The 12,252-nt window shown below is 47.6% G+C and overlaps 1 protein-coding gene across 6 annotated transcripts in view; it reads left to right on the top strand.

Moving 5' to 3' along the window:
• Amotl1 (angiomotin like 1) overlaps positions 1–9,957 on the top strand; it is a 162,352-nt gene extending 152,395 nt beyond the window's left edge. For all 6 annotated transcript variants that reach the window (XM_013510098.1, XM_005414891.2, XM_005414890.2 and 3 more), the window contains 4 exons: positions 3,817–3,942; positions 5,035–5,261; positions 8,183–8,458; positions 9,491–9,957. In XM_013510098.1, the coding sequence (XP_013365552.1) occupies positions 3,817–3,942; positions 5,035–5,261; positions 8,183–8,458; positions 9,491–9,597 (736 nt within the window). In that variant the 3' untranslated portion in view covers positions 9,598–9,957. The remainder of the gene's footprint in view (positions 1–3,816; positions 3,943–5,034; positions 5,262–8,182; positions 8,459–9,490) is intronic.
• Positions 9,958–12,252: the final 2,295 nt, after the last annotated feature.

The following is a 12,252-nucleotide window of genomic DNA, read 5'->3' as shown; positions in this document are numbered from 1 at the left end:
GCGGGTCCAGGGGACTTGATCACCAACTGAGGTGACTGATGTCTGTCTAGACTTTATTGGCTAGTTGTTACCACTTACCTTATCCCTTGGGGAAGCAATCTTGAGTCCTGGCCTCCAACAGATGCACCTCTGACCACAGTTCTAATGTGTTTTCATCTTCTGCATTGGCTCTCAAGGACCTAGTCCTGTCTGTCTGCCTAGAATATTTCTACCTAGCTTAGCTGTCTGTAATAGAAGGAGCATTGAGAAAGCTCGACATCTTACTAAATAAGGGGTATTCTTATTCATTCAACTTGGAGGTATGTGGCCCAGGTGATGGGAATAAAAGTAAGGATGCAGTTGGTTATGTAGTCAGGTCCATATCGCCTTTGGATGGCTTATTTTTTCTTTAGTGAGTGTGAGAAGACACGCTAGGATTGAGGGAGAGGTGCTTTATAAGCTGCTTATGGGCTTTCAGGTTCATTATTCAAGTAGAGAAGAATCCCAGACGTATGCTCTAGAAATTAGAGAAAGCAGTGCCACCACGTGGGCATAGATGCCTCCACTGAGCTCCCTAGCACCCTTGAACTTGGCAAGACAGCAGACTCATGTGGAAAATTAACATTTTGGAGTCATTTTCTAGCAGTTACTCATGTCTGTGCTGTGCAGGCAGACCACCCACCAGTATCCATCAGAGTGAAACTCTGACAGTGGGAATAAAGTCCTGAGAGAGATTCAGAAACTCCAAGGTTAAGGGGTGAGAGTTGGAGGAAGGTGCAGCTTCCAGCTCAGTCCTGCACTCTACAGGTGGCAATAGTGAAGCCCTTTGAAACATTTCTTGATTTTCACATCCTTAAAATAAACTAACAAGGGAATTACTTCTCTAGCCTGAGAAGAGAAGAAACATTGTGAAGTTGCAGAGGGCCTGGGGCTAACACATCGTGTCCATGTGATTGCCCTGGGTGTTTGCTTTCTGTGTCTGGGTTCAGCGCAAGATCACTGTGCAGGGAGGTGGTCGTTAGTGTTCACAGCTTCTCCTTCCGTCAGACTGTGGCCGTGTGACTGGGATAAGCACTTCTGAGAGTCACTGACCTCATGTGAAGTGGAAGTAGCAATTCTGGACTGGTAGCGAGCAGGGGACCCAGCCACATTCCTCTGGCTGAAGACGCTAAAGCCCCAAATGGTGTAAATGTGTTTCCTTGGGGGATGACACAGGGCCTTCATGAGTCACTGTTGGTCCACCTTCTGCTGACTTGTCAGGTGAGATATCTGCTTGGGATCCTGGGCCCTGAGCAGATGAAGGGGCTGGAATGTACATTCTGAGTTTGGGGTGAACAGGCCTGCACGGGGAGGGTGGGAGGTAAGCAGAACCATATAGACCCCAAGCACCATCACCACCCCTTCAGACTCTGTCCCCAGCCTTGTCCACCATCCCTCAGACCAGTGGAAATGGAGCTTATCCCAGAGGGTGGAAGCTCTGTGGGATTTTCCCAGCCATACTGTTCTTCTGTCCTATTTGTAGTCATTTATGGATGGATGGAGTCCTTTCCACCATCCCTCTTTCTGTCCCTTTTTTTTCCATGTATATTCGTCAACTACTTGATAACACTTGGGAAACCACCCTCCCCTCCACTTAAGGACCTATTTCCTCCAACCATCAGAGAGAGGAAGGGGGATGGGTTCAGAGACACTCAGAAATGTAGTACCAGCCTTAATATCCTTTCAAAGGAAGCTTTGAAATTTAAACATTACTTGTCTGTTGATGATGAGTGAGAAAAACGAAACATGTTTTAGCTTTTTATATCTAGATGCTAAGTGGGTGCAGATAAATTGGTAAAGGTGACTATTTCTACCCATTAGCCCTGTGAATTTTCAGCTGCTGGTGCATGCTTCATGTTTATAAGAAATGACTTTTAAACTAAGAATATAATTCTTGCGTACCAAGAGTTTTACATCTCTACATATCTTGATGTCATTGATCAGAATTTTTAGAGGTTGAGCTTATTTTTTTATGTGTGTGGGGGGTTTGAAACATTTTACAAATTGCAAAGCAATTGTCACCTAATTGCACACTTATCTACTGTCCAATTGTGCCTGCTATCCTTATTGGACAGTATAAATATGAACTTTTAAATTTGTCTCTGGTTCTAGGTGAGTTCCCCCAAAATAAATTGGTTGAAAATGTTTTCAGCCACTAATACTGATGGTTTTTCTGTATCATAGGGTGAATTGATAATTTTATAAATACATTTAAAGTATTTTGTTTGTTTTATCTATTATTTGTTTTTAGGATGCATTTTCAGCACCAGCTTGCATTTTTTGCAGCACATTCCTACATATGCTCCCTTCTTCATTTTATCTTTATGCATCTTTACTGAGGCCTTTATAAGCACAAATGCAACTTCCAGGGGTGTTGAAGAAAGGCTAAGGACTTTGGAGTTGTTCACCTTTGGATTTGAATCCTTTCCACCATTCACTAACTGAGTATTCTTGGAAAAGTCACCTAACTCTGGTCTCTTCATCTCTGAACCAGGGATAGCATATCTACTGCACATATAAGAACTAAGTGAGAGGGCTGAGGTTTAGCTCCACGAGAAAGTGTTTGCCTTACATGCTGAATGCTCTTGGTTCACTCTTCAGCACCAGAAGCAAAAAGAAAACAAAAACTAAGTGAGGGACCATGTGTACTGTGTTGTATCCAATCCCTGCATAAAGTAGATGCTCACTCACTAATAGCTCTCCTTAAAAGGAGTTAAAAGAAGAAGGACCTCATTTTTGCTACTTTCGAGTATTCTAGAAAAGAGCTTTGAAGTTTTCAATATGATTACAATATTAAAAAATGGAGTTAAAAAGGGGTGAAATATTTAGCTGCATCATTATGAATTTAGTATTCACATAATCGGAGGCTTCAATGCCTTCATTCTAAGGTACATCACATAGATGACCCCATTACCTGTCACGGTTAATTAGCAATAATTAAGTTGACATCCAGGGTACAAATAGTTATTTTTTACCAGATACCTGCTTCCAGCTAACCTGCTTTTCCACCTACCAATATTTCCTTTCTTCTCAACTAAACTTTCTATTTTCTATCTTTCTGCTCTGGTACCCAGCATGTTTGCTGCTGTGACCTAATCTGAATTCTAGGCAGGAGCCCATAAAACAAGAAGGAAATTGGAATGTAAATGTGAAGGAAGACTTCAGTCATCTGAGAGGACTAATCTCAGTTTCAAGTAGTTACTGAACCCCACTTTACTGTAAAATACTGAAATAGCTGCTATAGCAGGACACAGAAGTAGAACTTCATGATCAGAAAGTAAAATAGAACAAGAATTAAAAGTATGAGATAGACACACCAACAAGTGTAATGATGATAAAAGTATTCATGTGCCAGTAGATTAAATCTGTACGTGTTAATCTACATCTGTATATTTTCAACATACCACATCGCTTAGTGCGTGATGTTGTTAGTAGCAGAGACATGGAATTTTGATTTCTGAATTTTATCTTGTTTTCCTCAGATACTGTCTCAGATCAGTCAAGTTTAGGAAAAGAACCAGCCAGGGTTTAGGGCAGGGGAGGTGAATGGAGGGTGTTTTGGAGGATGTTTTAGCACAGTGCCCTTTGGCTGCACCTCACGAGCACCTGCACCATTCTCTGCATCTCCATCCGAGGGCATGGTGGCAGAGCTGGGGAAGTGCAGATGGAAGGTCTTTAGGAGGCAGTAGAAGGGGTCAGGCAGATCTCTGCTCCGAAACAAATCCTGGCCTCTCCATTCTGAGTCTGCATGGAAACCTGAAGGCTTCCGATGATCCAGTGCCTGTCCTGTGTTCCCAGGGACACCACAATCATCAACCACTCGCGGAATGGGAGCTACGGGGAGAGCTCGCTGGAGGCCCACATCTGGCAGGAGGAGGAAGAGGTGGTGCAGGCCAACAGGAGGTGTCAGGACATGGAGTACACGTAAGGGACAGCCATGTGTGACCGAAGCACCAGGTGCCTCTGTGACTACTCGTCTCCATACCCTGATGGGGCCCCTGTTGTACTCACACGCCAGCCCTTCCAGGGACAGTTGCTTCTCTGCCCTGTTCCAAAGGGCTGAGCTTGAGGTCCGCACACACTGCCTGGGAGAGAAGGGAAGGTTCACAGCTAAGCGTGTGATTCCACTCAGCTGAGGGCCGGTCTTGGAGTTCTCTGGGGGATGATTTCAGGTCAGTGCAGGTTGTAAGGTGGAGACTAAACCTAATGACAGGAGGATTTAGATGCCCATATTAATTCTGGGCATCTGTCTCTATCACCTTCCATATATTGTGAGCTGGGAAAAAAGCATCATATCCCAAATACCCAGAGATTTCTGAGCCAGAGTCTGTATATTCCAGCCAGAGAGAAAGAGCTGGCTTAGCCAGTGTACTCTTCTGATGGCCTACACATGGTTTCCAGCAGGTTTTTGACATAAAATCAGCCTCCCTGCCTTGACTACCTGAGGACCTGTGGAGCTGTGGGAGTCCGAGCCTCCTAGGGTACAGATGTGAAAATGGGGCTGCCTAGCTGAACCATTGATAGGCTCAGCATATTATTATTAGAGTCATGAAAAGAACATAGATGTTCACTGGTTCTCATTTTTGACCATCAGTGAGTGAGGGAAAATCTCCCAGAGAGCCTGCCCATCTCTTCATTTTTCCTTCAGAAAGGAGAGAAATTGATCTCAGATAATGACGTACCCTGTTTGTCATGTCTCGGGGTTTCTGTGTTTTCCTGTCACTCCTTACCCCAATACTAGACTGGCCAAGTGTGGGGGCTCCTGAGTAGCTTGGTCCGAGAAGTCCTTAGTGGGTGGCCACAGTCATTCTCACTGTACCTCCCGAAAGTCCCGGAATCTCCTGAGGTGCCAGAGAAGACCCACCTTAGACAGGGTGAAGACTGTAAATATTTGAAGACTTGTACTGCCATAGGCCCCGCCACACCAGCCCTGACTGACAGTCCAAGTCCCTGAGAGAAATACTTCGTTTGTCTAACCAAATATCTTTCTATGGGTCTGTTTGTTCTGTTGTACAGTATTAAAAATCTACATGCCAAAATCATAGAGAAGGATGCCATGATTAAAGTGCTTCAGCAGCGATCCCGGAAAGACGCTGGGAAGGCGGACTCCTCAAGCCTGCGGCCAGCACGTTCTGTCCCGTCCATTGCAGCCGCCACTGGGACACACTCCCGCCAGACCTCACTTACCAGCAGCCAGCTGGCTGAGGAGAAGAAGGAAGAGAAGACCTGGAAGGGCAGCATAGGTGAGCCCTGCCCCTCCTTCAGACCAGGATCTGGAGAACAAAGCCACACAAGCATTAAGAGGCGCCCTCCCTGCCACTATAGCACTCAATACCTCCTGGCCTCATGTGGGAAATGGGGAGGTGTGCAAATCATTCTCTAGTTGTGGAGATTAAATGAGATATGTGGAAGCACTATGTAAATTCTAAAGGCTATGCCAGCAGAATATGGCTGGCTCATGTCATAGCTGTTACTGATCATTGTTGAAATTTGAGGTGACAACACAAAATGTCCTGGTAGAAGTGCTTATACATCAGGCCTCTGAACTTGGCTGTGCCCCGGACCAGCTCTATGACTGCTCTACCTCTGCTTCCACATGTAGGAAGAGAGGACAGCGTCTGCCCCACTTTGCCTCGGGGGGTGCGGGAGGACCAAACGAGTAAGGGGGAAATACACTGGAAGAAACACTCAAGTATAAGCGTGGTTGGTGGTAGGTTTTGATACGTTGTTGCCCAGCAGAATTCTGAGAATTCCTCAAATGTGGTCTTTGTCCAGGTAGCTTTAGGGGCTCAGTGAGCCGGACAGGAAGTAACTAGCGGCATACAGACACACACACGCACACACACACACACACACACACACACACACACGCATGCACGCACACACAACGCACATGCACACGCACACGCGCGCGCACACACACGCATGCACGCACGCACATGCACGCACACACGCACGCACACACACGCACGCACGCACACACGCACACGCACGTCCTCTGTGCTCTTCCCCTGCACTCTGCCAGCTCCAGGAGTCTGACCCTCCTTTGATGCACATCCCTGGCTCGCTGTGTTTTTGTTTCTTTATTGAGCACAGAGCCAGTTTTCCCCAGCATGGGATCCCAGAGGAGCCTGGCTGTTTTGTGCCAGAGGGGATAAGAGCTACCACATGAACAGACAGAGTTGGGGGGATCAAAGGCTCCCCGCCAGAATCTCTGTTTGAAGTCCCTCTGCTGGTGGCCTCAGCAGCCCCTGCCCTCAAAGGAAATGCAGTTCAAAGAGGGTATGTGTGGACAGCAGCTGGGATCTTCAAAGACCCACCCAAGGACACTTAGCTGCCAGCCTAGTTAGAGGACAAGAGTGTGAAATTTTCCCAGCTCTGAAGGGAACCTCCCTGGGAGAAGCCTGTTTGTGACAAGCATCCAGGCAGCCCTGTCTGCTGTCTGTGCCTGTACCCTGAGGATTTGGCCTGGGAGCCTTGGACCATGGCTTGAATGAGGAGGTAGTGTTGCTTACACCTTGATTTCTCCTCATCATTGTAGTTGGTATCCACAGGTAAGAAAAACAACACAGGACTCAGGATGCAGGCAGAACCACATAGTCTTGAGCCATTCGCAGTTCCTCGGTCTCACCATCTCTTGCCTGACAGGCTTTGGGAGGAGGTGGTGGTGACAGCATCCACCTTCCTGATTGCTGAGGGGCTTCCCAGACAGATGCCTGGCCGGTGGTCTGTGATACCCAGCACCCGCGCCCCACCCGGGGAGAGCATCCTGCCAGACTGAACAGGCAGGGAGAGGAGTGGGAAGAACATAGTTTGCTCCCAGTCAGGAACAGCTGGGTTCAAAGCTCATGTCTGCTACTTCTTGGCTGAGAGAAGTTGAGTATCCTCCTGTCAGACAGAGGGTCAGACCTACCTCACAGGAATGTTGTGAACTGTGAAGTGAGGTGACGTGGGAAGGCCCTAGCAAAGATTGTGCTACACAAAGTGTGGTCTGTGGACAAGCTGCCCTGCTCCGCCGGGAGGTGCGTTAGAAAGGCAGAAGCTCAGGTCCTTGTTCCAGAATTGAACCTTCATTTTAACCACAGAGCCAGATGATGGATAGGCACCTTGAACTTCACGAAGCATGCGTGCTGTAGACAGAGGCAGAGGCTCCAAGTAATGAGTGGCACCTTGAAACAGCCCTGCCAAAGGTACTTTAGGAACTGCTGGCTCGTTGACAAGATAAGTGTACAGATGCTTGATTGTGCTCACCACGTTTCCTGTAGGCTAGAGTTCAAGAGTACTGGCACTTTTCTGAATTGGTAAGGTATTTACAAATAAGAAAGTCTGTCGGGCCCTGTGGGAATGCTTTGAGGAAAATGGATACCTCTGCACACCACCTTCATTTCTCACAGCCAGCATGTCCTCTTCCCAATCCCAGCTTCCCCGCTGCTGGAATGGGGCAGGAGAGGGCTAAATAGGCCTCTCCAGGAGCCCAGCTGGCCTCCCGCTTCTTGGGTGCTTAGCTCTTTGCGGGGATAGTGTGTACAACTCAGTGGTCGTCCCCACTAGGGAGCACATTTGTTTTTTAACCTGGCCTACAGGAGACGATTCATCCATTCGCAAGGATGAGATGGAATTAAGAATTATTTGAAGAGCAGAAGGCAAGTGGAAACATAATTGAGCACTGAGAAGGTCTTACAGTTTTTCTTAAGCTTACAACCATATTTCAGGCCAGCCTCTGGCTCCTGTCAGGTAAAGCGAGCTTGGTCCTGAGAGAGCCTGGCGGGCCTGTCCTCACTGCTCACATTCTGGCTGTCAGGCACCTCTTTTGTGCTCTCCACACCACGCTGTGAATGATGTTACCCTGCATTCTACCATAATATAACCAGTTTACTTGACAATTCCCAACTGCAGGATTTTAGAGGGGAGATGAGTGATGTTACCCTGCATTCTACCATAATATAACCAGTTTACTTGACAACTCCCCAACTGCAGGATTTTAGAGAGGAGACTCTCATACTTTCATTCTTTCAGTGTTTATCATTTTAGTAAATACGTAATTAGTACTTACCGTGTGCTTGGTGAATAAATTATTGAATGAATGAAGCATTCCTCAGTCAAGAAGGGGGTGATCTTTAAAGGAAAAAATAATGTCATTGAAAAGTTCTTCTTCTGCCACCAGGGTTGCTGCTGGGGAAAGAACACCACGAACATGCTTCTGCCCCACTGCTGCCAATCCCGCCTGCTTCTACACTGTCCCCTGCGGCCGCTGCCACATCAGCCAGCAGTGCCCATGCCAAGACGGGCAGCAAGGACAGCAGCACCCAGACAGACAAGAGCACCGAACTCTTCTGGCCCAACATGGCCTCCCTCCCCAGCCGCAGCAGGCTGAGCACAACCCCTTCCAACAGCCCTGTCCTGAAACACCCAGTGGCCAAAGCAACCACAGAGAAACTGGGTATGTGGTCCCAGCCTCCACACTCCAAGAACCCGGGGAACTGTGTGGCCCAAGGGAAGGTGCCTCGACCTGGAAAGGGAGTAGGTGCACCCACCAACACCTACTGTATGATCATGGTCATCCCAACTCCTTTAGTTTATGTGCGCCCTTCGTTATTACAGTGGTAAAATGTGTATGAACACCTCTAATTTATTACTATGTAAAATGAGTATGGAGTTTGGGTCCACCCTGGGAATGTATGCTTTATAACTGGCCCTTCTTGAGAAGGGGTAAAAACAGACTGTCTGAGGAACGTGAAGGGATTGCTGTCCTCTGGTACATTTGGGAGCTATGCCCGGGAGGGGCCAGGTCCCCAGAGTCCTCAGGTTCATAGATGTAGCCTCCAGCACATGGACTTGGTGAGGATTTGGGCCTCAGTGCAAGACATCCTTACTGAAAAGGAAGTAGACTTAACTCAGGTTAGGTTAGCTTACAGCACAGCCCTTCGACCGGTGGTAATGAGCTGTTTAAAATATGACAGTGTGGGGGGGGGGGCTTTGCAGTGAGTCCAGAAGTGCCAAGACAGAGATAGACGTGACCCTGGACTAATAGTGGTCACAGGCAAAGCACCTTTTAAGAATTCAAGGAGGGATGAGTTCCTTGAGGCATACATAAGCTGTCTCCACCGGGATCTGTATTTTTGTTCCCCAAATGGACTAGTACAATGTTACCGTTTTTTGGAAATGTAATCCTTGGGATGCACTTCTCCAAGTAAGATGGGGAGCATGTGAGAAGTGCCTGGCTCAGCATGAGCATGTGATGGTGTCGTGTGGAGGGCTGGGTGTAAGGGCCTTCACACGAGGTCCCCGTGTCATCTGCACCCAGTTGACTCCTCCCCCACCACCATCCTGCTTGTTTTTGTTTGTATATGAACCCTGATCCAATTGTTCAGCTTTTCCCTGTACAGCTAATTACAGGGCCTTCCTCCGTCCACTGGTGAGAGAAAATCCTCCTTGAGGGATGGGCTGCTGATATCTCCTTTCTGTTTGGCAGAGAACTCCCTTGGCCACGGGAAGTCACTGGACCACAGAGGCCGCGTCAGTAGCTTGCTGCACAAGCCTGAGTTCCCGGATGGGGAGACGATGGAAGTTCTCATCTAACGCTGCCCTCCCTGTTGAATTTCATACTGCAACACTGGCACATCAAGAAAATGGCAGAGAGAGAAGAAAGATCAAGAAGGTTGCAGATGGGAAACCAGGAATGATGTGAACTGATAAAGATTTCAGAGTATAAGAATACTTTTTATAAATGTTACAAGCAAAAACAGGAGACCTACATGACAGAGAAAAGAGAATGCTGTGGATTTTCTTACATATAGTGGAAGAGAAGATGCTCGTAGGTTTGGAAACCGAACTTAAGAAGTAGGAAATGGAATTTTTCATTGTACAAAAGTTGTATCTCTTGGGGAGCCTTGGTGTACTCCCATTCTTTGGTTATAAACAGATCAACCTAGACATGTATTTTCCTTGAATACCCTTATTCTGCTTGCCTGTTAGCATGTTTCCTTTAAATTGAATCTCCTAGACATCTCTAGAGCCTGTCTTGGCACGGTGCATTGTCACCGTGCCATTGTGGGATGTTCTGCGGGCATGGGTGTCAGCACAGTGTGAAGAATCACCCAGGGGCGAGGGGAAGCCTCACCTAATTACTTGCTTGGCTTGGGTTTTCAGGAGATTATGGGCCTATTAGATGTTTTGGATTTGGCAGTATTTTCTGAACAGGATGGAAGCATTAGGATCTTGGTTCTCATCGCCCCTAACTTCTCTGAGTTTGTCTCTGCTTTACTTTGTTTAATTTTGCTTTTTTGTTACTCCTTTCTTTTTTCCCTTTTAATAAGACACTGCAGGGTTCTGTAGGTATGGGACGCGTAAGAGCAGTATCTGAACTGCCCGTATTCTTGCTGCCTAAGAGTGGGCAGTAGGAAACCACCCCCTCTGGCTTCCTGGCTGCCTTTCTGGTTGGGCTGCAGCTGTTACTCCTATTCTGTCTGCACACTAGAGGAGCTTTCATGAGCTGGGAGATTCCATGGGTCACTGTCACACCTTACCTCAAGATCATCGCACTGGGGTTTTTCTTTCACACATGAGTTCTCTTGCAAAAAGCTTGACATTTCCATTCCATTGCTCTGTTAGGGTAAGACCTTCTAGACAGCACTGTAGGAAGTTGATGACAGCTTACAAACATTGTCTTGATGGCATCCAGAATGTCTCCAGGTGCCCTGTACCACTTGCACTCGGGGCTCACGAGCCTTTCCACCACTCTCCCCCCAACGCTCCCCGGTTGCTGCTGGTGAGCGTGCAGACTTCCCTGTGTCTGCGTCCTAACACGCTTTCTAACCTGTCAGGCCAGTGGATGCACAACGTGATCAAGTTTCTGAGGTTTCTCTTGTGAGGCAACTTAGCCAAAGTAAGACAGAAGTGCCACTGAAAACAGCCATGAGGGAACGAGGTGCTGGGCCTCTTGTCTGTCTGCTGTGATGTTGAGGAGCTAAGCAGGTGTCAGGTGCTCTGTAGGATCCTGGACTTCCCCTCCCCAAGGTAAGCTGGATGTATGTTTTCTCAGATCTCTTCTTTTCCTTGTTCTTCCTTAGGGGAAAAGGAAGGAAAAAAGCCTAAGGACTGAGGCTTTTTTTTGTAATATTAGAAATTGAATCCAGAGGCATCTATGTGTTAGGAAAGCACTCTACCACTGGGCTACATCACCAGGCATTTTTTTAAAATTTTGAGGCAAGGTCTTATTAAATTGCCCAGGCTGGCCTCAAACACATATGATCTCCTGCCTCAGCCTCGTGAATAGCTGGGATTATAGGTGTAGGTCACTGTGACCACTCAAATCTGAAACTTGTTAAAGTGACTTTTAAGTGAAATACTGAAGAGAGGACTACTTGGGAAACTGGGTAGCTTATTTGTGGATTGGTCTTCGGACCATAACCTGGGTGAAGTTAGTCTCCCCGAGTTGAGGAGGTAGAAGGAAACCAAGGGTGTAGACTGCAAAGGGGAGGGCAGAGATGGTCACATGATGTGGCGAGAGGAAGTGGGAAGTGACCCAGCCTGGCTCTGCTGTTCAGTGGGCTCTGAGCTTGGTGCTGCCTGCATGTTATCTCCTCTAGTCTCAGCTGGGCATCGAGTGCTCGTATTATGCAGAATGCGAATCTGGGGCAGTGCCAAGAGCCTGCTCGGGGCTAACTTGCCGTGCCCTGGGGTGTAGGAAGAGAGCAGGAGAAGCCTCATCAGTGAGTCGGGGTGGTATGGACCCAGAGGGGATGGAGCCAAGGGATCACATCTGCTCACTTTTCATGGGGCATGAGGGAGGTTTAGTCATGCAACAAATTCTCCTAAGGACATTTTAATCCAAGTAATGTGGGGACAGACCAGAAATATTGAGAGATGAGAAATGAAGTCAACTCTGCTGTCCCCCCTTCCACACCTGGGCCACCCCAGACTTGGGCTGTCTCCCTAGCAGTAGGTGAAAGGGAGAACCGTGGCCCAGTTTCCCCCAAGGCTTGGTCCACGTACTGCAGACACTGCATCTGCACACTCAGGCATGAGCTTCACTGTCTTTTGTAGGGCCCCTGAATTACTCATTGTCTTCATTATCACAATACAGATGGAAACATGACCGTTCTCCAGGGCTTCAATTACAGTTGTACTGTCGCTTTTGCAAGTCTTTATTCTCCTGATCTATAAGACTCCTCTGTGAGAAAGAGGGTCTGTAGCTTTCGGACGTCTTCTTTTATGGGCGGTGTCTTGCCGGGC

The sequence above is a fragment of the Chinchilla lanigera genome, unplaced genomic scaffold, assembly GCF_000276665.1.
Source record: "Chinchilla lanigera isolate Chin_1 unplaced genomic scaffold, ChiLan1.0 scaffold00204, whole genome shotgun sequence".
NCBI classification, from domain to species: Eukaryota; Metazoa; Chordata; class Mammalia; order Rodentia; family Chinchillidae; genus Chinchilla; species Chinchilla lanigera.
Note: the sequence above shows the minus strand (reverse complement) of the source record. Positions and strands in the feature narration are given on the sequence as shown.